At 33.8% G+C, this 26,307-nt stretch overlaps 4 protein-coding genes and 1 long non-coding RNA gene across 5 annotated transcripts; 3 read left to right on the forward strand and 2 right to left on the reverse strand.

Moving 5' to 3' along the window:
- Window positions 1-1,900: 1,900 nt before the first annotated feature.
- Window positions 1,901-4,627, forward strand: LOC104118990 (protein RGF1 INDUCIBLE TRANSCRIPTION FACTOR 1). The gene is made up of 4 exons (XM_009630376.4): window positions 1,901-2,055; window positions 2,348-2,620; window positions 3,481-3,639; window positions 4,073-4,627. Exons 1-4 carry the CDS (start codon window positions 2,053-2,055, stop codon window positions 4,301-4,303), a joined length of 666 nt encoding a protein of 221 aa, XP_009628671.1. The 5' UTR covers window positions 1,901-2,052; the 3' UTR covers window positions 4,304-4,627.
- An 8,852-nt stretch (window positions 4,628-13,479) lies between these two features.
- Window positions 13,480-14,306, reverse strand: LOC104096998 (dirigent protein 11). The gene has a single exon (XM_009603486.4). It carries the CDS (start codon window positions 14,226-14,228, stop codon window positions 13,677-13,679), a length of 552 nt encoding a protein of 183 aa, XP_009601781.1. The 5' UTR covers window positions 14,229-14,306; the 3' UTR covers window positions 13,480-13,676.
- Window positions 14,307-15,996: 1,690 nt separating this feature from the next.
- On the forward strand, window positions 15,997-17,015 carry LOC104096999 (kunitz trypsin inhibitor 5-like). Its single transcript, XM_009603487.4, has 2 exons — window positions 15,997-16,656; window positions 16,887-17,015. Exons 1-2 carry the CDS (start codon window positions 15,997-15,999, stop codon window positions 17,013-17,015), a joined length of 789 nt encoding a protein of 262 aa, XP_009601782.2.
- A 301-nt stretch (window positions 17,016-17,316) lies between these two features.
- Window positions 17,317-22,978, reverse strand: LOC104097002 (cyclin-SDS-like). The gene is made up of 7 exons (XM_018771106.3): window positions 21,431-22,978; window positions 20,565-20,726; window positions 19,038-19,204; window positions 18,542-18,670; window positions 18,246-18,426; window positions 18,022-18,066; window positions 17,317-17,813 (listed from the first exon to the last, which is right to left on the reverse strand). The coding sequence occupies exons 1-7, from the start codon at window positions 22,901-22,903 to the stop codon at window positions 17,784-17,786; spliced, it is 2,187 nt and encodes a 728-aa protein (XP_018626622.2). The 5' UTR covers window positions 22,904-22,978; the 3' UTR covers window positions 17,317-17,783.
- Window positions 22,979-26,051: 3,073 nt separating this feature from the next.
- Window positions 26,052-26,306, forward strand: LOC138910605 (uncharacterized). The gene is made up of 2 exons (XR_011415736.1): window positions 26,052-26,148; window positions 26,239-26,306. It is a non-coding gene; the product is annotated as an uncharacterized lncRNA (long non-coding RNA).
- The last annotated feature ends 1 nt before the right edge of the window (window position 26,307 follows it).

Genomic DNA, 26,307 nt, shown 5'->3' on the forward strand with positions numbered 1-26,307 from the left:
TGGTATGCTAGGCTAGCTTGAGCACTAAGCTTTAAGGGGTATTGTTCTTCTCTGAACGATTACTCTCTATTTTTTAAGCAGTAAGGGGCTTTCTTTGTTCCTTCCTTTCCTTTATTCCTTCTTCATCTCAGCTTACCGATCTTTTTACTAAATCCCTTTCTCGGCCATCGCACCACTCTATTCTACACAAGTTAGGGATAATTTCATCACCCTCCAACTTGAGAGGGGATGAAGAGAAGAAGCCTTATGATTTGCCATACGATTTGAGTCAGCTAAATGATGAAGCTCGCAATGAAGAAGACGAAAAGGTAAAGTCTCTAGGGTTTCCGACAAGAACAAAGGCTTCGGAATTCTCTAGGAATCAAAATAATATATTTGCACAAAAGAACTCAAGCCATGGACTCATCTCAACTGTTGATCATAAATTTGATCAATTAAATCCTAACCGTCCAGATTAATCAAGAAATACAATTGTATAACAACTTTGGATTCTAGAATAAGCCCACATGTGTGAGGCATGTGACACACCTTGTAAAGAATAATAATTAGTTATTAGATATCCAATAGCAAATAGATAAGTGTATAGGAATCTCATTTCTGTTTTTTTATTTTTACACAGATATACTTGTATATATATAGCTTTAGCTGAATGAAAAAATACAAAGAGAAAATTCCCTACATCATTTTCTGATTTTACAAACCTTCACAAATTAAGGTTAATCTGATCAATTTTATTATTAATTAATGCTAAAGGGTAAATTTCTTAATATGTGTGAAAACGATCAAAATATCAATTAAAGTAGACCGGAGGGAATATTATTAAATCCGGCTAGTAGTTAAGTATCACTTCATCTCATGTGCAATAATACCATCTACAACTCACCAGCTAATTACTAAGCTAATTACAATTAAGTTTACAAGTGAAATATTCTTTTCTGTTTCAAGAAAAAACAGTAAAGTCGTGTAACACAACTTGTTAAGTGCATACAAATTAAACTCAAATAATGAAAAGGTAAATATTAAGATATTACGAAATTGTTTTTTTAAATCAAAAATTGGCATTTGTCATAACGTTCTTATGCTTTAGTTTCTTAAACAACAAACTTTTTGGCTTACGGGATTAAACTGATAAGTGATAAGTACCGAGTGCTGAAAAATATCTTTTAAGTGTTGAAAGCTTAAAATTAATTTTACAAATACGTAATGTATTTAAATGAAAGTAATTAAGCTAATAATAAATAATAAACATTGAATGTGTTTGACAAAAACTGGTGATAAACATTTTTTGCTTAAATTACTGTTATGTCTACAAGTTGTTTACAAAACTAGATGCGATGTCTTTGTTACGTTTAGTTGATTTTGATTTATAAATGTGTTTTTACGTACCAAATGTGTTGATAAAATATTAGTCCCTTTATCCCAATGTGATAGTGTTTAACTGGATATAGAGTTTTAAAAAAAAATTGAAACGTGTAAAACAAATTATAAAAATTTATGTAACTATAAATTATCCCACTAAGCGTAAAATTTAAAGTTCAATTAGTTTTAAATATATAAATAGATGGACAGGCAAGCAAGGAAAAAAATCACATAAATTAGATGAAATAATAATCTAGTTTTATCAACTTATAAGTTTACTAAAAAATCTGCTAAATATTTAATCCCTAAAATTTAATTTTCTTTGAACTGTCTGGAATACAAAATTTCCATATAATTAGCCAAATCAAAAAAAGGTAGAAAGACCCATATTTTCCACAAGACAACGCCGCCGCCTCCATATCAGCCGAAAGCAAAGTGCCGAAATTGGCGGGAAAATCCAACAGTGAAGGCCTCGCCTCACATGGGCCCCACATAAAAGATCTGACGGCCCATAATGCTTCACCTTCCCGCTCGTCTTAGGTCACCTTCCCATAATTATCAACAATAAGTATAGCTTTTTATAGTATAAAGAAACCTCTATTTTTCCATTTCTATTTTATATTCTTTCTCACTACTCTAATCTCCTTCTTCTCTTGTTTGATTCAATTACTCATCCATTTTTACATCACAACAATGGTTAGCATATCAATTAATTTCATATTCTTATGTATTTGTATTTGATAGTATTATTTATAATTTTTAGATTCTAAATCGTTCTCTCATATTCAAAACTTAAATTTAATAAGTTCAGCGATTAAAGTCTTATCATTTATCTTAATATACTTTTGAAATTATGGCTTTAAAGTATAATATTTTGTGATATTTTTAATATATATTTATATTTCGTATCAAAAATGATGGATTCAGTTGAATTCCTACGTATGAATTTCTAAGGAGTATTTATTAATGTTTCCGTTTTTTGGTGAAGGTGGGGTGTAAAATTCAAGTGAAAAAGAGGACACCAGAGTGGATCAAGAATTTGCTTAATAGCAAGTTTTTTGAGTCTTGTGATGTTCACAAAGAAGTTAGAAGAAATGAGAAGAATATGTTTTGTATTGATTGTAATCTATGCTTTTGCAAGCACTGTGTGAATTCTTCAGTTCATTGCTTTCATGAATGGCTTCAAATCTGCAAATATGTATATCATGATGTTATCAGACTCCAAGAGATTCAGAAACATCTTAATTGTTCTGCAATTCAGGTCAGTTAATTTTTATTTGCTTCATCTTGTAAATGGTAATTAAATTTATTTGTAATTTTGTTGAATGAATTAGTCAATTGATGCATATCGTTCCTTTTACCAATGTCATGATACTCATGAACAACTCCTCTCTACTTGAATGTCTTATAGGGTAATGGATATAAGTTATAGTATATACTAAAGAATTTTTTTACCATATTGGTAAATTTTAATTTTAAATTACCTAATTAGTAATATGATGATGTTTAAATATTTTTTATATTGTCAGTGAATATAACTTAAATTTTAAGATAATTATAAGTAAATCTCTATAATAGAACATTATATTAACTTACTGACACAATGCTATCACATGTTAAAAGTTTATTGACAGTGTAATTGTATATAACTTAAATTCCAAACATAAATACTTTATGTTTGATGTATATTGTTAGGGGTCATCGGTTCGAAGTAAGTTATGCATGAAATAATAACACACCAATTGTAATGTGGTGATTTGTAATGTGAAAATTGTAGGGTAGGTAATATTTCTTATTGGATATTTTCATGAAAATTAAGAAATAAATCTGAATAGTGAGGGCATTTTTGCCTCTTTGTTTTAGCCATGTATTTTAATATTTGTATTCTTATTTTATGTCTTTCCTCATAAAACAATATAGAAAATTTTCTCATAACTTAGGTAGATATTAATAAAAAAGTAACCAAACAATGTAGTATTAATTAGTACGGAATTTTATACGGTAATTTAGTACCTTATGAAACTTGATACTCAAATACATTGTTTGGTGGAATTATATGTCTTTCATTAATTACAGTGGTATATATTATTACCTAACTATATTAAAATTATTGATTTGCAGACTTACAAAATTAATGGTGAAAAAGCTATACACCTAAATCCACGACCTCAATCTAAGGATAGCAAAACTTCAAAGCTAAAGGGCAGTGTCGTAGCTTGTGAAGCTTGTGGAAGGCACCTCCAAGATTTGCCAAATCGATTTTGCTCCATCGCTTGCAAAGTAATTATCTTAACTTACCTTATTTTTAATGTTTTGGTTTTCGTCAATTTTGGGGACGATATCATGGATGATCACACAATTTTTAAGTTATTGCACTAAAACGAAAGAGGCGGTGCACAAACCATCATGCGTTCACGCAGATCCGGGAAAGGGCGGCACCCTAAGAGAGAGTGTAATGTAGGTAGCCTACCCTGATACAAGCATCAGTAGCTGATAACACGGCTCGAACCCGTCACGTATGTCACACGGAGACAACTGTTGTTCCAAGGCTCCCCTTCTACCTTATTGCACCATATTCACTAAATTATTTTGTATAACGAAAAAGTTACAATTTTGCCCAAATATCATAAAACGTCACTAGATAATTTTTTTATGATCAAATGTCCCTTAATATTTGGTTGTGAATGATTGAATTTATGAAAATCTATTTTAGGTATCCATAGATGCAGATATATGCAAAGAACGGAAGATTGTCTGCTCCACCCAAATTACGAAATTTGATCATTTGTCATCAAAGGAAAGTTGTTATACAAATGAGAATGAATCTTGCATCTCCTTGACTGAATCCTCAGAGGTAATTCAAACATGGTGCAGTGCAGCTTTGAAACCAAAGAAGAATTTGCACAAAAGGAAAGGCATTCCTTGGAGAGCTCCTTTGTGTTAATGTTCAAAACAAAAGCCAAGAATTGTGTTCTTATAAGTAAAAAAGGGACTCTTCGGCCAAGAAAATATTTTGATAGAACGGCCGACCACTATATAAGTCGTCATCGATGCACGAGACAAGTAAGCTACCTTTCTTTGATCACCCTTCTGAGACCATAAGAACAAAATATGGACCATAAATGTAATCGTGGTTGATTTAAAGATCTTTCAAATTTTCTTTTACATTTTTTAGAACTGGTTTTGATATTCAAGAAGGGATGTACATGAACATATAATAAGAATAATGTCAAATCTTTTATACAAAAAATTTTAAATTATGGAAAAACATTATATGTTCGTACTGAAATAGGCCACAGTTTTGGGCTTTAGTTGGATTAGTTGATGGTGTGATCCCCACCTTGTCTGAGTAATGGAGTAGCAAATTGTAGTGGTTGTACAGCATAAAGATGGTCGGTGTTGACAGATATATTGATAATATTCTCTGTATATATACATCGTTAAAATTTTAATATAATCAATATTTTAGTTAGAAATTTAGGAAAATAATACTGTATATCTCAAAATAATAGTTATATATATATATATATATATATATATATATATATATATATATATATTTATATTTTTTGTATATATATATATATTTCTGTATGTGATATTCAAAAAAAATATAAATTTTATATATTTTTGCGGCTATCGAGTGTAAATAGTTTTGTCAAGCGATCCTTGTCCTATGAATTTTCATTTCCATAGTAAAATAATCATTCTTGCCATATTTTCCTCTATCAATATGCTTTATTTTTTTATGTATTTTACTTACAGATTTTGTTCAGCACTTATAAAGCTGAACTCTTATAAAGCGTATAATTTTTTTTTAAATTTTTTGTGCTCTAGTTTAAATTAATTAAGCCCCCATACTACCCATGTGCTATGCAAAAATGTCAAGTTCATATTTAATCTTCTCATGTGAATGTGGCAGACAAAAAGGGTTCAGAGGGAATAGAAATTCTGAATTTCTGGGTTTGTCTTGTTTTGTTTTCTGCTTTAACAGAGTTATTTTTTAAAAGTCCATAGCAGCATGTGACCTTTATTTTAATGGTAAGACTACAGAATGGAGTTATATGCTCTTATTAACCTAATAAAATAATAATAATAATATATATTATTGATATGGGGTGACATTAAAGTCCACTTTGCCTTTTAATAATAGAAGAACTGTCAATGTATTTTTATGCAAGATTTATTACTTAATTATGTTTAATTAAAACTTATTCTGCTTCGATTTATTACAATAAAAAAGCCATTTTTTAAAGTGTTGCTTTAAGATCTATGTTCAAAAACCATAGCCAATAAGTAGGAGCGGAAGAGTGCGGTAGGTACGAGTTCGGACGAAATCAGTCAGCAGGTACGAGTTCGGACGAAATTAGTAATTTTTATTTAAACTCTGTATTTATATTAAAAAATATATTAAATATGTAATAATATAAAAATATTTGATTGCTAATACAGTACCTAAAACGATCTAGGTTTTTTGATTAGATCAAAACTTACTTATCAAAGGTTGCGCTTCAAAAGTACAGTTGTAGGACATGAAAAGCATTTTCGCAGAAAGGTACTACAAGCGCGGCCTTTGGTTACTAAAAAAGTCATGACACTTTTTGTAAATCGTAGCCTTTGCCTCATGAAAGGCGCTGTTTTATGTCAAAAAGTATGACCTTTGATTTTAAAAAAAAGTCATGTTTTATGGTATTTTTGCATGTTACAATTACTTCTGTCGATCAAGAATGGATGGTTATTAAATATTCCAATAGAGAGATCTTGAAGTTTTTTATGTGTTATTCATTCTCGTTTGCCACACTCTGATAGTTATATAGTGTACTGTGATCGTTAGTGGAACATATTTTGAAAATTATTCAGCATCTTTCTTGATTTACTGGATCGGAGTGCTTTAGTTGAGATTTATTCGAAATTATTGATAGGGAGATGTAGCCCTAATAGACTAACGATAGAAGAAAGGATAGCGGAGAGTGTTTCATTTTCGTGGATAATCATATATTTTTTTTGGGTGCATCCTGGACAATCTTTATACATAGATAACGGTACAACCCTATCTAATTTTTATTCTTTGATTTTTCTTTAAATTATATATGCAAGGGGAAGGGGAACGGGAACGTAATACAAACAACAACAACAACAATCCAGTAAAATTTTATTAACGGGGTCTGGGGAGGATAGTGTGTACGCAAACCTTACCCCTACCCCAAAGGAGTAGATAGGATATTTCTGAAAGACCCTCGGCTCAAGAAAATAAAAAGACAAAAGGATAAAAGAAGACAATATTAGTATCAGCACAATAATCATAGGAAAAATAGGAACACCAAAAAATATAGAAGAAAGATGCAAAGCAAAAGCGATAGCTAGTAAATAGGACATGCACTGAAAAGCGAAGTAGTAAAACACAATATTGTCACTAGCTATCTTAGACAAAAACCCTACTTGGCTAGTCCCACAATGGTATGATGTAAGTCGAGACTCAACTACATCCTAACCTATAACTCTAATACTCGACCTCCACATCTTCCTATCAAGTGTCATGTCCTCGGAAATCTAGAGCCTCGCCATATCCTGTCTGATCACCTCTCCCCAATACTTCTTAGGCCGCTCTCTACCTCTTCTCGTGCCCTCCACAACCAGCCGTTCACACCTCCGTACCGGAGCATCTAGGCTTCTCCTTTGAATATGTCCAAACCATCTAAGTCTCGCTTCCCGCATCTTGTCATCAATGGAGCCACGTGCACCTTCTCCCGAATAATATCATTCTTAATCTTATCTATCCTAGTGTACCCGTACATCCATCTCAACATCCTCATTATAACGTGGTGAATTGAATTTTCACTAACAAAATAAAAGTTCAGATAGCCAACTCTATGTTATTCTTGGCACAAAAAGATTATAGATTCTAAAACTCACATGAAGATTAGTAAGATAGTGGAATCAATTAATAGGACTGATTCAATAGATGATGAAAGATGAAGGTCAAGCTCGTATCCACGTGGAGAATAGATTAGTTGTTTATTGTCTAACCATTAGTTTATCGTCTGTCATAGGAGTTTTGTTTTTAACTAATTGATATTTGTAGCTTATTGGTACGATAAGTTTGAATTGGTACGGATCGATCCACTAAAAGAGTTATAAAGTTCCATTATAGGGTAAAGTCTGGCTCAAATTGGGAAATTTGTTTACCTTAGATGGGTTCTCTTTAGTCCAAAGTGCCCTAAACTTCAACGGGTTCGCTTTTTTGGTTGGTTTACAAATTAAAGAAAAGGTGATTTTTTAATATAATTTTCATTAATTGAGTGACATTTGTTAAGTGGAAGAAAGCACAGAAAACCTCGAACTCAAGCTTGAGCTCCCATGGTGGAACTCATAAGCTTCGAGAGAGAGAAGAGCCTCAGAGAAGTCAACTTAGAAATGAACTGTGCAAGCTTATTAGTTCAGTAGGTGAGTACATATATACACACGTGGGTCCTCCACTTAATACATGTAACAAACTAATCAATTGCCAACTAATTGATAGCTAAGCTAACAGTAAGTGAACTGAAAACATATAAATATACATAGCTCAATACCCCCCTTCAAATTGGAAGTGAGGTCTTCATAGCCAACTTGCTCAACACAGTGGAATATTTGATGCCAGTGAGAGCCTTGGTGAGAATGTTTGCCAGCTGGTTACGTGTGCCAATGTGATGCAAGGAGATGAGACCTTCTTGAAGTTTATCCCTCATAAAATGACAGTCAACCTTGATATGTTTGGTCCGCTCATGGAACACAGGGTTCCTAGCAATGTGTAAAGCTGATTGGCTGTCACAATACACAGTTACAGGTGTATGAAAGGGAACAGTCAGCTCCTCAAACAATCTGCATAACCATGTCAACTCCCCAATCACCTTTCTAAGAGACTTATATTCAGCTTCAGCTGAGAAAAGAAAAATGGTTTCCTGCTTCTTAGACTTCCAACTGATAGGACTAGTACCTAGCAACACCAAGTAACCACTGACTGACCTCCTAGAATCTGGGCAGGCAGCCCAGTCAGAGTCACAATACCCTTTAATGGTGCAATCAAGATCATTGGACAAAAAGATTCCAAGTGTAGGATCACCCTTAAGGTACCTAAGCAAGTGGAATGCAGCCTGTAGGTGGGGTTCTCTAGGATCCTGCATAAATTGGCTCAAATTTTGGACACCAAAGGCAATATCCAATCTTGTGTTAGTGAGGAATTTAAGCTTGCCTATTAGTTTTCTGTAGTATGTAGGATCTGAAAGAACAGCTCCCTCTTTAGCTCTCAGTTTGACATTAGGATCAAGAGGAGAAGTAAGACTAGTGCAATGGATGCAGTCAAACTCCTTTAAGAGATCCAGTTCAAATTTTCTCTGGGAGATGATAACCCCATCTTCTTTGTAGAGGACCTCTAAACCAAGAAAGTAATGAAGCATGCCTAGATCCTTAATCTTAAACTGGTCATGTAAAAAGGTTTTCTACTTAGTGATCTCTGTAGAACTGGTCCCAGTAATAATGACATCATCAATATATACAACAACAAAAATTGTGGAAGAAGTTGATTTCTTGTAGAAGAGAGAATAATCATACAAGGAATGAACATAACCCTTGGAATAAAGAGCAGTGGCCAATTTTGAATGCCACTGTCTACTAGCCTGTTTCAGGCCATATAGAGATTTTCTTAACTTGCAAACAACTCCAGGTGTGTTCACTACTAAACCAGGTGGTAACTGCATATATACCTCTTCCTCCAAATCACCATGGAGGAAAGCATTGTTTACATCAAGATGGAAGATGTCCCAGTGTTTCTTAACTGCAGTGGCTATAAGTGCTCTAACCGTAGTGATTTTTACAACATGGGAATAGGTTTTTGTGTAGTCAATCCCAGCCTGCTGGGTGTAACCCTTTACAACTAAGGCGGCCTTGAACCTCTCTATGCTCCCATCAGCCCTGTGTTTAACCTTGTAGACCCATCTATACCCTATTTCTTTCTTACTAGAAGGCAAAAGAACCAGGTCCCAAGTGTTATTTGCATGCAAGGCCCCAAACTCTAAAGACATAGCCTTTTGCCAGGCAGGGTGCAAGGCTGCTTCTTCATAAGAAGAAGGCTCATTATCATTACAAACATTTTGCATAAGTTGCTGATTGTCTAGGAATAATGAGGTAAGAGACACATGATGATGGTTGGAGAACAAAGCACTAAGAGACACAGGAGAATCAGTGGAAACAGGAGGTTTTAAGTTTGGAAGGGAGCATACATAATCCTTCAGGTGATCAGGCAATTTATGGAGTCTAGAGGACTTCCTGGTGGCTATAGGAGAGGTAATAGGATGAGGAGTGGAAGAAGGATGTGATGATGAAATGGAGGAACCAAATAAGGATGGTATGTCAGATGTTTAAGGATGGGTTGTAGACCTATCAGAATTATTACAATGAGAGGGTAAACCATCAACAAAAGGAACAGATTGAAAAACGGAAGGAAAAGGTGCAGAATCAGGAGAAAGAGCAAAAGGAAATACATTTTCATGAAAAGCCACATCTCTGGAAACAGAGATTTTCTTGGCGAGTAGACTAAGGACCTTGTACCCTTTTGTGTCATAGGGGTAACCCACAAAGACATGGGGTGTTGCTCTTGGTTTAAATTTGGTTCTGTGAGGTTTAGGAGTGGTAGGGAAACACAAACAACCAAAACTTCTAAGGTGAGAATAAGTAGGCACTCTTTTGTACAAACATTCAAAAGGAGTTCTGTTTTTTAGATGATTAGTAGGCAGTCTGTTGATAATGTAGGTAGCAGTTAATATGTATTCTCCCCAATATTTGAGGAGTAGTTTGGATTGGAACAAGAGTGCCCTGGCAGTCTCAAGGAGATACTTATATTTCCTTTCTACCACTCCATTCTGTTGAGGTGTATAGGGGCATGTTTTCTGGTGAATAATTCCCTTGGAGTGAAAGAAATGAGTTGACTTAGTGCTAGTAAATTCTAAGCCATTGTCTGACCTAATACATTTGATTTTGGTTTGAAATTGGGTATCAACCATAGACACAAAAGCTTTAATAATCTGTAAAGCATTACTTTTACCGCTCAAAAGGTGTGTCCAGGTACACCTACTATAGTCATCCACTAAGGTAATGAAGTATTTGAAGTTATCATGGGTAGGTTCATGATAAGGTCCCCACAAGTCAACATGTAGGAGATCAAAGTTGTTTACTAGTGGAGCTGGTTTTTTGAGGAAATGGTAGCCTGGATTGTCTGGCCATGGGGCATATTGAACAAAAAAAGGGTTGTTTTGGTGAAAAATGGACTGGAATTGATGGTATACCCCCATCTTCACAAAAGGCACGTGTCCTAGTCTATTATGCCATAGAAGGTCCACATTGTTTGTATTAGGCAAAACGGAGTGTGAAGCAGAACACTGAGTTTTATTGCAATTGGGAGTATTTACAAGTGAACATGAGTGGGTGTGAGTATGTGAATCATTTACAGATGAGTGAATGTGAGAATGCAAACTATCTACATCACATGAAGTAGGCAAAGCAGTGCAAGAATTCAAATGAGCAGAATTTAAACAGAAACTGAATTCTTTAGACAACTGGAGCAGAGGAGATATAATCCATCTTTGATCTCACCAATCTCCAGGGGCCTCTTCATTGAAGTGGCATGCAGAAGACATGAAGAATCAGTGAATGCAACCAAGATTTTAAGTTGTGATGTAAGGCAATGAATGATATGAGATTATACTTGAAGGAAGGCACATAAAGGACTTTATGTAATACTATCTGAGATGCAAGTGTTACAATTTCAATTTCTGTCACCTTCACTCGATAGTCATTTGGCAAGGTTATAAGCAAAGGATATGAGAGAGTTTTAGTGTGAGATAACAGGAATTTGTTAAAGGTCATGTGGTTGGATGCTCCGAAATCTAAAATTCAGAGGTCAACACTTGGTGTAAAACATCTACATGATAGTAGCCCAAAATCAATAGACAAGACAGAGGCAGAACAAGCAAATATACTTGCAAAATTGGCATTTCCATTGGTTAAACCCGGACTGGTGGTGTTCTCTCCTCCACCCCCAATGTGAAATTGTTGTAGTAGATTGAACAATTGCCCATATTGTTCCTTAGTCAAATTGAGAGGGGAATTCATGTTGTTGATGTCACTGCACCCTTGAGAGCTCATCCCATCATCCTTGACTGGTATGGATTCAACCGGTGCACCATGCATATTAGCAGAAATCCTCTTGCCCTTATTGAACCTAGGATTAAAGTTGTTGTTTTGAGGATAACCATGCAACTTAAAGCACTTATCTTTGGTGTGCCCTGGACGCTTGCAGTAGTCGCAGAATGGACGAGGCCTGCTCTTTGGGTGATTCCCAGTCGAATAATTAGTTTTGAAGTTGTCATTTCTAGATACATTGGCATTCAAAGAAGTAGATTCCATTATAGGTAAGCTGATATTCCTAGAAGTATTGACATTTATAGATGCAGATTCCATCATAAGCAAATTATTTGGTCTGACTTCTCTCTGTTTTTCATCTTGGATCAGTAGAGAGAATGCTTGAGCTACTGATGGTAATGGATTCATCATCAGAATACTACCTCACATAATTGTATATACCTCATTAAGTCCCATTAAAAATTGAATCAGACGCCTGTCTTGTTCGGCCTTGTGCATAGACTCTTTGGGTCCACAGGTGCATTGGCAGCTACATTGAGATTTGGCATTCAAATTATTTAGTTCTTCCCACAGCTTTTTCATCTTTGTGTAATAGACTGTGACGTTGAGAACTCCTTGAGATAAATCGTTAATTTCCTTATGAATTTGGTATAGCTTCGTTCCATTGGTTTGGTCATAGCGATCCTCTAGTTCTGTCCATAATTCTACTGCATCATTGGCATATTCTATGCTATCTACGATATCCTTAGCAAATTTAAGATCCACGAAGTAACCATGTCGTCACAATGCATCCACTGACGAAGAGATACGGAATCTGGTTTGGACGTTTGCACTCACCATTGATGAAGCATAACTTGTTCTTCACTGAAAGAGCACGTAGAACACTTCTTCTCCAAGATCGATAATTGATACCGTTGAAAGGAGTTGTCACCAATATTGCACCAGGGTTGTCTGACGGGTGCATGTAAAAGGGACAATTCGGATCGATGTTGGGCTCAGAAATAGGGGCAGAAACGGAACTACCTGAGGCGATGCCGGAATCGTCAGTTTGATCGAGAATAGCCATGTGAGAATCAATTTGGGAGAAGAGAAATAGTCAAAATTGAAAAATTAGGGCAAAGTTAAAACTCCCGATTTTGTAATGAAAATCACGATCCAACAGGAATCGAGAAGTAGGATCTGATTGAGCAAAGCTCTGATACCATGTTAAGTAGAAGAAAGCACAGAAAACCTCGAGCTCAAGCTTGAGCTCCCATGGTGGAACTCAGAAGCTTCGAGAGAGAGAAGAGTCTGAGATAATTCAACTTAGAAATGAATTGTGCAATCTTATTAGTTCCGTAGGTGAGTACATATATACACACGTGGGTCCTCCACTTAATACATGTAACAAACTAACCAATTGCCAACTAATTGACAGCTAAGCTAATAGTAAGTGAACTGAAAACATATAAATATACATAGCTCAATAACATTTGAACAACCATATCTTAATTTCAAGATAAGTAGGATTGAAGCATGATCCGGCCAAAGTAACGCACTAACTTGATTGGCATTTACAACCAGAATATTAGCCTAACTCCGATTGGAAAAAATCACTGAAAATTTTCCGCAAAAGGCTTAAGATAATTTGCTAGAATATAAACTAGTAAAGCTTGTTTACTATCCATTCAATCATCCTAAACGATCAGAGTTTGGAATTTTTCATATATATATTGACTAATTCAACGTTTACTGACATTATAAAAAATATTTACACAATTAGATCATGTAAATTTTCAATGATAAAACATTAATTGATAATTTAGTAAAATGATAACTAAACCATTATCACAAGTAAATTATACAAATAATATATTACAATTGTTAATGTATATAACCTAAATTGATAAATTTATATTACTTTGCCTTTTGCCAGAATAAAAGAGTAGAATCGAATCATAACCTTCAATTCAGAGCAAAAGCAGCTGCCTCAATTCATGTATTATTGCTTTCTCCTTTTTGATACACTGCCATCTAATACGACTCTCTTATGAAGAAAATATTTCTTCAAAAAATTATGTCCATATTAAGCAAAAGTCAAAGGAAAAAAAATTAAAATAAATAAATAGAACCAAGAAAAAGATGCTTCAACAAGTTGCAATTCATCTTGGAATTGTTTTGGATTTATTTGGGAATTTCAATTGAAGCTTTATATGATAAGTAGCTTCGAAATTATCAGAATGTTCCCTTTCTCTTTGTCCAAAAACAGCTAGGCCACGAGCAAAGGCAAAATAGCCAGTGCCACCAACAACAGTTAGCTCTTCCTTATTATCATTTGTCAAACTCTTTGCCTCAACACTTAAACTCCCACTAAATTCATTGGTATTAAACGTAAGGTAAATAATATTAAATGCTGAATTCGCGAAATCTTGAATTGGGATGATAAAACCTTGCGCTTTTCCAACTACTCGAGAGGTGTTTTCCGGCCCCTCAGTGAGAAGGCGATGGAAAATCAAAGCGCCAACATCCGTTGGAGCTTTTTTAGGGGTAAAATTCAAAGTGGAGATTTTAGGTTGTTGAATATAAAGGGATAAATCAACCCAAGGAGAATTTTTGGATTTATTTTCGTGGGGTATTGGTGAGAATATTGCAATGAGAATGACTGCAAGTGTAGCTAGAAGAACTGCAGTGCAAAAGATAATTCTTGCTATCATAATTATAGCAAATGGTTAGAATGAATACTGGGATTGTTTGTCTTCAAAAGAAATGAAGTTGATTGAGGAATAGGACTTTGACATATGATTATTTTGGAGAGGTTGCTTTTAATACAGTTCCCTTTTAGGGGGTTTTGTTAAACTTTTATTAAAGGTTTTGGTTACTTAACCCATCATTTGCTTTTTCACCTAAACCATATTGAATGCATAAGGTTCTTGTGCATCATGGAATTAATTACAGCTAGAAAATTCATTATGTCTTGCTTGTTAAACAGGAGCTTGTTATTTTTAATTTCTCACTTAAACACTTTCTTTTCACATTGTTAGCATGATAATATTGAAGGTCTAGTTGGATAATTTTGGTCTCTGGAGCTCGTTAGTATTAGGACGTGTGATACTATAATTCGAATTGGGTAGTCGAAATTTTTTATAAAAATAAATAAATATTCAATCAATTTTTCGATTACTATAGTTAGAAAATATTTCCGACGTACTTTTTTCTGACTACACCAGAATATATAGCTGGAAAGTAGTTGAAAATTCAAATTTTTCGACTACTTTCCAGCTATTTTCGTAGTCGAAAAAGGTGATTTCTGGTGATGTATTATGGTAAGGTATCATTTGGTTAGAGTCGTAGCTAGGAATTGAGTTTATGAATTCTAAATTCTAGAAAAGACTGCTTAGTGGATTCTGAATAAATTAGTATACATGTTAAATAAATTTTTTTAAACACAAATACAAAAATCTGGACCAAAGCTATTAGGTCCTACTGAACTCATAATTCGTACTCTAGCTCCGCCAGTGCATTTGGTAAAAGATCAAAAAAACCAAACTTAATCACAACCAAATAATCAAGAACAAACTTTTGGAAGATGAAATATGGGTTCCATCATGATTCAACCAAGTAGGTGTAGTGGGTATAGCATGAGCAAATAAACATTGATTAACGTACTACATGCATATGGGGGCAACTTCTTATTTACGAAAGAATTACAACTCACAAAAATTTACCAACATTTATTCGATCTTTGAAAGCACTCATTTCGTCCATTGTGTCACATGAGAAAGTAACAAAAGGTAAAAGACACTATGATATTCTCCCTCGTGAAACTCTTTTTTCAACTAGCAATTACAATGCGACACATCACAGAATTTAAAATTGACATATGATACTATGATTGCAACATATCAAGGAGTATTGCGAATATATATATAAGTATAATTTGTTATTTAGCATTGTGCAAGTCAATGATTCAGGGGCCTTCCAAATCCAAGTTAAGATTCTAATTTGCCAATAGCTAGCTTTTAGTTAATAACATATACTGTATATCGTTGAATTTCTCCTTCAATTGTTTCAGTAGAATTTTCAGTAAATAATCTTAAGCTTAATGAAATAGACACAAATGTAAAAGAAAAATGCTAAACTGGTCCCGCTCAAAAATAAAAGATGTTTTTAGGCATCAAGTATCTGCTGGTACATTCAAATCAATAAGGGATCACTTAAATTCATGTTGTGTAGTCCTCCCAAGGAGATAAAGCGCTCTTTATTAAGAAATTGTTCATTTTCAAGACTCAAATTCTATACTTTTATTATGAGAAATTTTAACAATCAACCCTTTGTGTTATATGATCACACCTACTAGGCTACTACTCAGTGGTACTATGCTTCGTTACTTAATTTTTTAAATGGTCCAAAACTCGGATAGTTTATATATACGTGTGACTGGTCATTTAGTATTTACATTGTTCAACAAAAAGAAAAGGTACCATGAGTACTACAAACTATCTAAAATTATCACTCCTACTCCAGAGTTTGTTATTATTAGCTTGCCTAATAACCAGCCAACCTGCAGCCCCATCAACAACAACAACCACAACACCAGTGTTAGACATTGATGGCCATGAGCTCCAAATTGGCTCAAAGTACACAATTTTACCTAGTCAAAATGGGACTGGAGGAGGTGGGCTAGCACTAGCAGCTAAAGACAGGCCATGTCCTTTTTATGTCATGCAAGAAAATCTTGAATCATCCAATGGCCTTCCAACAAGATTCATGCCAGTTGACAATAAACAAAATGTCATAAACCTTTCTACTGATTTAAACATTGTGTTTCTTACTGCCACCATTTGTGTGCAGTCCACGGCGTGGAAGCTCGGTGGAACGGACGAGATAACCGGCCGGAGGTACGTCATGAGTGGTGGCATGACTGGCCGGCCGGGGCTGGAGACAGTGAGCAATTGGTTTAGAATAGAGAGGATTGGGAATGTGAGTAGTATTAATAATGGGTATTATAAGATTGTGTTCTGTCCTGGGGTTTGTAATAATTGTAAGGTAGTGTGTGGGAATGTTGGTGTTTTTAATGAGAATGGGAAGAGATGGCTTGGGTTGAATGATGAACCACTTGTTGTTAGATTCAAGAAAGTGTTGGTATGAAGAATTGAACTTTTCATTTTTCTTCTTCTTATTTCTTTTTGTTATAGCTTAAAACAATGTTGAATTAGTAGATGTAGTAGTCGCTTTTTGCATGAAATACGGCCTCCTTGAATCTGCAGGTCAGTGCTGTTAACAACTTTTAAGGTTTTCATGAAAGGAATTAAGCATACTTAATGAATTTAGTTTCCTAGTTTTGTGGTATCAAATTTTGCTACCTGTTGAAGGAAACTTCTTGTGAGATTGAAGATATCCCAACATTAGAAATCATTGAATTGCATTCTTGTGGCCCTTTGTCTGAGATCTCTGCTAGAATAATCCACGGCCGCAAGAAAGTCTCAGAAACAATAGCCTAGAAGTTCGCATCGATCAAATTCAAACTAGATAAATTAAGGAATGTTAACAATTTGTATTATGGTTGATTTTAGTTCCGAGTTAGATAATCTTGCTGCTGAAACTTGCAGCAACAATTAGTACTATGTCTTGACTTACTAGTTCTGATTGTGCTCTCTCCTTGGAACTGTGGTGGTTCTAAGGTAGTGTTATGGAAAAAACTAGGAGAGTGAGAATTAACCTGTTGAGGCATTATAAAACAGTTGGCTAGGATTGTAAAATAAACCAGGAGAGTGAGCATTAACCTGTTGAGGCATAGGCCAATGCTAAAATGAGTACCAGCTTTCATGTACAGAAGTTACAATTTACATCTCATACCTGAAGCCTGAAGGTATCGGGTGGCTAATGGCTTTGCCATTGCCAAACTCCCTTTCTCATTTGATATTCAGTCTTACAGATTCCTTCAAAATTTGAGTTGAAACATAGATCACGAATTTTCTTTTTCAGCTAAACCATTGTTTATCGATACTTTGGGGTACAGGGTGCTGCTGAGTACAAGATTGACTCTAAGCCCTAACTACTTGCTTATTTCCTGGTAAGGACAGTAGACATAAAGTGTACTTTTGGTTGTTACTTGGACAACATGATGAAGTAAGCATCACTTGATCAAACTTCCTGATGTTATTACCCACGGCTCTGAGAAGAGACTAAAAAAAAGTTTCAGCAAAAGAATGAGAAGATATACTGATTTACTCCAAAATGTGTGACTGAGATGCTGGTCCACCTTCATATCATATGTACCTCACCAACCATTCCAAGCTCTGTCATGTATGAACATTCCATTAGGGAACTTCTTTGATAAGCTTAAAGCAGTAACCTCTTTAAACTAATATCACAACTTTAATTATACAGGACTAAAAAAAGGAGCGACTTAAGTGTTGTTTTAGTTGTTTCAATCTCTCTACGTGTGTTTCTGCAGAGAAACAAAAGATGAGCTAAATAGTGGTAGTTAGGGATATAGTACGGTACCTTTATGCATTCAGGTAAATCGTCGTCTTTTATTTTGGCATGAGTCTGCAAATGAAGAGATGAAAAAGCATGCGGATTAGAGTTCAAATGCACTTCCCATCATGTACTCCAAACTAGGAGAAAACACTTGAGCTGATTTCGTATTTGAAGTCGTATTTGCAAGTAGAAAAGGAAGTTACAGACACATTTTACTTGGATTGATATATATGTCTTTCAGAAATTACCTTTGTGACCAAATAGCAGGAGGCAAAAAGATTTGCAGCTGACGAAGCAAGAAACACCAGCGAGGAAGCTACAGTTGATGGTCTGTAGCACAAGTGATCATGACTGAGCAAAGCTAGTACTGCCAGGTATTTCGCAGTCCTTTCCACACGTTCGCCAGCTCTAGTAGCTTTAAGATAGAACCTATGCCATTGTGACGAAAGCCGTATAAAGTAGATGGAATGGCTCTTTTTAGTGAAGGCAAAATCATCAAATTTCAGATCTTGAGCAATTGTATAGCAATGGTTAATCTTTGTACCATAAGAAGTTGTATATTGTGGGAAGCAAGCACTGGTAGTTGAGGACCTCCTGCACCAGCCACTCCATAGCCACCACTTCACAACAGCTATATGCAGTGTCTGCAACAACGAATGTCTTCTGGCGGATGCTGAAATGAAAGTAATGAACTTGTCAACTAAATATGTAACCTTTTTTTTTTTGCAAATGAGACCTAAGACACATTAGTATGCTTGAATAATGATATGGAACGTGAAAGACCAAGACTCTTAAATTGTTTAATGTCCTCAGTCTCGTCAATTTGAGCTTTTCTTTTGGAATTTTTAGCTATATTTCCCAGTAACTAACATCAGAGGAAAATGGAAATGAATGCAAAGTAATCTGCAATGAGCTTCCTCAGATTCTACATTTGATTTCAAGATCTGGTTATATGCACTTTCTATAGCCATTTCATTCTGATACTCTAGTGGCTCTCAAGTGAACAAGCCCGGAAATAACATCAGAGCAAGAAACATTACCTGTTGTAAGGCTGGTTTTCTTCGATCCTGACTGCCAGAGTAAGGCAGGCTATGCCAGCAATTTGAAGGCATCTTTTGGTTTTGAAGTACCCTTTACTTAGAAGTCGGTCAAAGAGGTTGACACTTAAGAACATTGTCTCCTTCTGAAGGTCCTTCCTAGTAGCTTGCTGTAAAAGAAGTATGTCCAACATTAGACTGAAGGGGAAACTGCAAAACACTAGTGACATTAGTCTGTATGTGTAAACTTTCCGAAGCATAGGCTGTTCAAACAAATTATTTCTTGTATTCCAAAGCTCTCTTTCAAGGGTATTAGCATCCTTCAGTATTATATATAAAAAGGTGATTGCAACTTTTTGCAGATTAAAAAGTAGGAATTCTGAGATGCCAAAGAATGGTTTCGCCCATTTACCATCTAATGAATTGTAAAATTTCTAAGTAACATAGTACTAAAGTAACAACAATTTATTGGAGGACTACTCCCAGCACCATTGGGTTTAAGACGCAAAAGCCTTAAATTTTTAATTGTTGAAAAACTGTACATGTTAAAACCTTACTAATTGAGGGCAGTGGCGGGGCCACATGCACCCAAGGGGTGTCACAGAAAATTACACTGTTTAACTCAGTAGTTATTTTATATATATATATATACACTATATAATGACACCCTTTGATTTGTTACTGGGCTTATTTTTTTATATTTTGACTCCCCTTAATAAAAATCTGACTCCGCCACTGATTGAGGGTCATTCTCTACCATTTGAAGATTCTATCAATGACTCTCATTTGGCCTTTGGCTTTGAGGTCAAGGGCAATTCTCTATCCCATTCAAATTGAGAAAGGGGTATTATTTCCTTAACCTAAAAAAATTAAGGTGTTTAAGTAGGATTTACTCTTTCTTTTTTGCTATTATTAGTTTTCCCATGAGACTATGATTAAAATGCAAAAACAAGAGATTTTATAATACATTTATTTCAATTTAAACGAAATCCTTTTCCTTTTCGAAGTTTCCAAAGTGTTTGACGACCATAGCCGATCTTCTCGACTTTCAAAAATTTCAAGAATTAAGTTTTAACATGAGGTCTTCACTGTCAAACTAACTATTCCCAAATATAATTTTTCGTCTATACCATTAATATGATGTAATACACAAAATGAATAACATCTTCACCTTTGTATTTAGTCAAAACAATTGTATATATAGTTGTGCAATATAAAAGGGAGGATTATATTATACTTCATGGATCATTTATTACTAACAGTTACTTCTATTTCAGAAAACTGGTAAATGTATAAGCGCACTCAAACCGCCATGAATAACATGCATCACGCAATATGGACAGCAAGTAACGTTATAGGCTCACGTGCAAACTGGATTCTATTGTCTTGTTAGTTATTACCAGTAGTAGAAAAATATAACTTCCACATGCACTATAACGTAAATATTCCATGTCACACAAAGTTGATTTGATTTGATCAACTAGAAAGGAACGTGGAGAGTAACACGTTCCCGGCTATAACGTAACTTACCGCAAGGATCCAATGAACCATCTGCAACCGCTGCTGTACGATTAATTCGCCGTAGTCCGTAGTAGAACAGTACTCCTCGGCGTAATCGTGTAGATACAATTGTCTCCTCTCTCTCTTCCTTATCATCAAATAACTCTCTTCATCCTCTTCTTCCCAACCCTCCTTCATACACAGAAAAATTCATAATGATTTTAAATCTAAAATATTAATTACAATATCAAAACTAGACAAAAGCCTGAATTTCAACGGCAATTATAAATTTATAACTACGTTCTATATAAATTATCTATACCTACATGTGTTTTGTGATACTTCTCCTTTGATTCCATTATTCAGTATTTGTAATTTTAACACAACGCTCATAATTCTAATTCGATGAATTAGAGAGAGACTAAAAACACACAGAATCATTATGATTTTAAGGCTAACAAATACGTATACAATATTAAAACTAAAAGAACACATGAATTTCAACAACAAAAAAGAACAAAAGCTATATGTCTAATCTCAAACTAGTTTGAATCCGCTATTTAAATTCTCTATATGAATTTCAAATTCGATGAATTTAGAGAGAGATTAGATTTTGTGAAATTTAAATTATCAGTACAAAGGAAGAAGAATTTATAGAATTTCAAAGTAGATGAATAAACAGAATCATAATGATATTAAGGCTAACAAAATTAATACTACTACAATATCAAAACTACACATAAAGCCTGAATTTCAACAATTATAACGTGTTCTATCTAAATTCTCTATATCTATTATGATACATTTTCAAATTCGATGAAGTTAGACAGAGAAAAAAATATGTGAAATGTAAATTATCAGTACAAAGGAAGAAGTTGAGATTTTATAGAACTTACGGTGAATTCAGTAGAAATGTAATCGTCTGAGGAGTTTATGGAAGGAGACTGCAAAGCGACGGTTGATCTGAAAAACTGTTGACTGAACTGAAGAAACAACGTGAAAGTATGTGAAGGAGTAGCATCTGCGTTCGATTTCTCAGAAAACTGGCTTCCAGAGTCGTCGTACCACAGACTATAGTCGGAGAGATCTATATCGGAACTCTCCGGGAAAATCTCCGACTGGAGTTCGGAGTAAGCTGATGAGTAGTCATCAGAAACATCAGTCATTGAGAAATTTTCAGAACATTCTAGATCAAATTCTGCTTCAACGAGCTTCTCATGTGCTTGTTCTTCAGCTGATAATTCTACTTCAAATTCCGCTGCTCTGTTTTCTCTACTTTTGATTGTTTGAACTGAAGAATTTGCACATTTCGACTCAGAAGGCGATTGTAGCACAGAATTGAATGAAACAACATCTTCCGCTGCTCTGTTTTCACTACATTTGATTGTTTGAACTGATGAATTTGCACATTTGGACTCAGAAGGCGATTGTAGCACAGAATTGAATGAAAAAACATCTTCCGCTGCTCTGTTTTCACTACATTTGATTGTTTGAACTGATGAATTTGCACATTTGGACTCAGAAGGCGATTGTAGCACAGAATTGAATGAAAAAACATCTTCCGCTGCTCTGTTTTCACTACATTTGATTGTTTGAACTGATGAATGTGCACATTTCGACTCAGAAGGCGATTGAAGCACAGAATTGAATGAAACAACATCTTCCGCTACTCTATTTTCACTACATTTGATTGTTTGAACTGATGAATGTGCACATTTCAACTCAGAAGGCGATTGAAGCACAGAATTGAATGAAACGACATCTTCCGCTGCTCTGTTTTCACTACATTTGATTGTTTGAACTGATGATTTTCCATATTTAGACTCAGTAGGCGATTGTAACACGGAATTGAACGAAACAACATCTTCATCGTTGATTTTCGCATCGTTTTTAGAGCTTTTACCGCAAAAATCAGTAGAAGTTTTCAGAAATTGCGAAATTGCATCTGAATCCTCAGTTCCTTCAATATCTTTTATATTTCTTTTCTGTTTTGATACGATATCAACTGGATCTTCATTTTTCATGATTTTTCCAATAATTTCAGAACACGAATCAACACAAGAGCACTCCGATAATTCCAGATAAGCATCTTTCTTCTGATCATTCTCAAGCATGTTCTTCCTGTAATAAGCTCTAGTAATTCTCCTAAATTCATCTCCTTGGATTTCACGCTTTTTCACTGCTGTTTCCTTATTCACGGAACTTTTGCTCGAATTGCGTGAGAATTCGCAGGTCAAGTGCGATGAATTACCAGCAATAGAGAAATGTAGAATCGGAGAGATATGTGATCGCCGCCGGCGAGGTAGCTTTGACCGGAGCTGCTTCTTCACCGCCGGTTGAAGTGCTTCTGAGTGTAACTTTCGTTTCATTGCTTGTACTTTGGTTCAGAACGTGTGAATTTTCTCAAGTGGAGTGTTCAAGTTGTGTGTGCGTGATTCAGAGAAACTGAGAGAAAGCCGTTAATAGCGTTTGTTTGCTCGGAGTGTGAGGGCTTATATATGCTGTCGTTGAGTGGGGCCCGACGTTGATGTCCACTTCAGTCACGCTTTTTAGCTTTTTCCCTTTCCTCGCATTTTCTTTTTCTTTTATTTTCGTGCGGATTCCGACTTTTGTCCCTTTAATTATAACGAGTAGTCGTGGATGCGCGATCAATCTTAAAAATATTAATTAAATTAAATTTTGATCGAGTTTGTTTGAACATATTAGATTGTATTACTTTAATAAATTTTTATTGTCATTTTATTTGTTAATATAATATACCAATAACAAAATCTTTATTAAATTAAAGGGACTTATATAGTCATTAAATAACTTTTTTATTCTATTTTTTTTTATTCTATTATCCAATGTTTAGTATTTTTATATTGTTAATAGAAATTTTTTATTAGCATATTCTTTGTTTTATATTTTTGTTTGCTCGCTTTCTTTTTGTAATATAAGAGAAGATATATATATTTTATTAATCATGAAATAATTTTTATTTTATATTAGCATATTATTTAATATTTTTGTTTACTGCGTCCTTTTTGTAATATAATAGAAGATATATATTTTATTACTCTTGAAATATTTTTTTTTATTTTAAATTTTATCCTATTGTTCTCAATAATATTATTTGAATTTTAATGAATAAAATCTCTATAATATTAATGAGACTTATATAGGCATCGAATAATAGGCTTGTTAGGTATTTTTCTTTATTATATTATCCAATATTTAGTATTATTGTATTGTTAATAGAAATTTTTATTAGCATATTACTTTATTTAAATTTTTGTATGCTACTTTCTTTTTATAATATAATAGAAGATATATTTTTATATTTTATTCTATTATTATCAATAATATTTTCTGAATAAATAAACTTTTTATTTTTAAAAATAAAAACAAAAATTATTTAAAAAAAATAAAGAAATTTTGAATTGGCAATTTTTTATTTTATTTTTTTATTTTAAAATGATTTAAAAATTCTAATTTGAATGGATAGATTTATTTTAATTTTCGTTTCTTATTATAAAATATTTTATTTTATAGATATTTAAATTCAAAAATAATAACCAATAATTAATTATTAATTATTAATTAAATAACTAATTATTAACTACTTATGCCATGTGGCTTTTTTCTAGGTTGCCACTTGGCTTAAGGAGAGGACTTTTTTCTCTCATTTTAATAATATATAAATTTTTAAATTTAAATTCTTAAAATGATTAATTGTACAAATCCTTCATTTGCCTTTGCACTTCATTTCTTGGTTGGAAAGAAAGCTCCACGTGCATTACGATATGTTGTAGAAAGAGAAGATAAATAATTAAAAATTGTGAATATACTTTCTCTGTTTTGAGTTATGTGGTAACTTTTCTTTTTAATCTTTTTAAAAAGAATATCACTTTCTCTATTTAAAAATACTATTATTTTAAAATTCTCATTTTATCTCACACAAATGTTTGTGATATGTTTGAGATTATAAATAAATTTTTAAAATCTTTTCTTTCTTTAATAACTTTTGTGTTTAGTCAAACAACGCCACAAAAAATTGGTAAAAGTACTTAGGCATTGTGGCTTCTATCAAGTTTGGCAACTTTTTGGGAAGCTAAAAGTACATTTTTATTTGCAAAAAATATGTTTTTGAAAATTTGAGGAAAAGCTATGAATATTTATTTTTCAAGATAAAAATATTATTACAAAAATTATATTTATTGAACTAGCTTTCAGTAATTTATCTCATATAGAAGATAATGATCCTTTAACGATTTCTTTTCTTTCTTTTTTTTAATTCTCTTAGGTGTAAAATAAATTTATTTTAAGAGATCTAACATAAAACTAAAAAAAATTATAATGGACCATAAGCCAATTAATTAAACTTGATAAAGAAGAAAGTAATGCTGGACAAAAAAAAAGGAAGACAAATAATAACCGAGTTTAAAGCATTTAGAAAGAACCCCTGCCTTTTTCCGAAATTACTGTTTAAGCCACTGTAGCGCACAGTTTGCGTTGCTCAATAAACTCACCTCCCCTGCACTATCTCCCGCCAGTTTTCTTCATTTCTCACAATTCATTCCGATTAACTTTCCAAATTCTCCAAATCTTTCTCTCTCTACACTCTCAGTTCTCTATCTACAGAAACAATGGTGAGCCCAGCAGAGATATCATCGTTTAATGCTTTTCTCATTTCAACTACGGTTTTCGAATTTTTGACTCATTTTCTTTTAATTCACATATAATTCTCACTTTAATTTTCTTTCGGATTTTCAGGTTACTGTTCAGAAACTGAAGGAATCAGAAATTACAGAGCAGGACTCACTCCTCCTTGTAAAAACCCTGTTAACTTATCCTTTCGACGTTTTTCTATTCATCAGCTAATTATGATCGCATTAATTTGAGTTTTATTACTCCGTATATTTAAACAGGCATTAAACGAACATTTAGTATCTGTAAGAGCACGCGCAAGCATATAGTCTATATATATGTAGCTTTTCAATTGCAATTGATCGGAATGTTAGTTTCTATTGCTAAACAACCTAAAATTTTAAAATATTTTAGGAGACAAGTTCACGATCATTGAACCTGATCTAAAAAGAATTGTTAGATTCGAGAAGTTATCTTCATTTAGTATCAAAACTTTGCATTATATTCTGAAATTGTATCGACCTAGCCTTAATATGTTATTTTATGCTCCATTCACCATTTTCCGAAATTATGGTTATTGGTTGTTAACTTCTGTGCTTAAAAATTTCCAGTGACTGTCAAAACTAACATAATCCGGTCTCGTATTATGTTCCTTTTACTACAAAATTTGTTTGGGTAAATTAACAGAGAAGTTTAGGCTGTTTTTACTACTGTGATAATCTGTATTGTGTTTGTGTCTTGGGTAAATTTGTCAGTTTAAATTGTCACTTGATCTATTGATCAGTGAACTGAATTGTTTACATTTCTATTATTTTGAATTCTAACTTTATCTCATGTGTCATTTACATATTAATATCTATCTATTCCTTCTTGGTTCTGAAAAAACAGACAAGGAACTTGATGCGCATTGCTTTATTCAACATTGCTTACGTCAGAGGCCTGTTTCCTGAGGAATATTTTAGTGATAAATCTGTTCCAGCTTTAGGTAACTTTTTTTTTCCCTGCTAAACCTGTCATGGTAACAGTCTCTTTCAGTTGTCTGAGTTAACTCAGTGAGTACTTATATCACAAACAGAGATGAAAATTAAGAAACTCATGCCCATGGATGCTGAATCACGTCGACTGATTGATTGGATGGAAAAAG

This window comes from Nicotiana tomentosiformis, chromosome 4 (genome assembly GCF_000390325.3).
Source record: "Nicotiana tomentosiformis chromosome 4, ASM39032v3, whole genome shotgun sequence".
Classification (NCBI taxonomy): domain Eukaryota; kingdom Viridiplantae; phylum Streptophyta; class Magnoliopsida; order Solanales; family Solanaceae; genus Nicotiana; species Nicotiana tomentosiformis.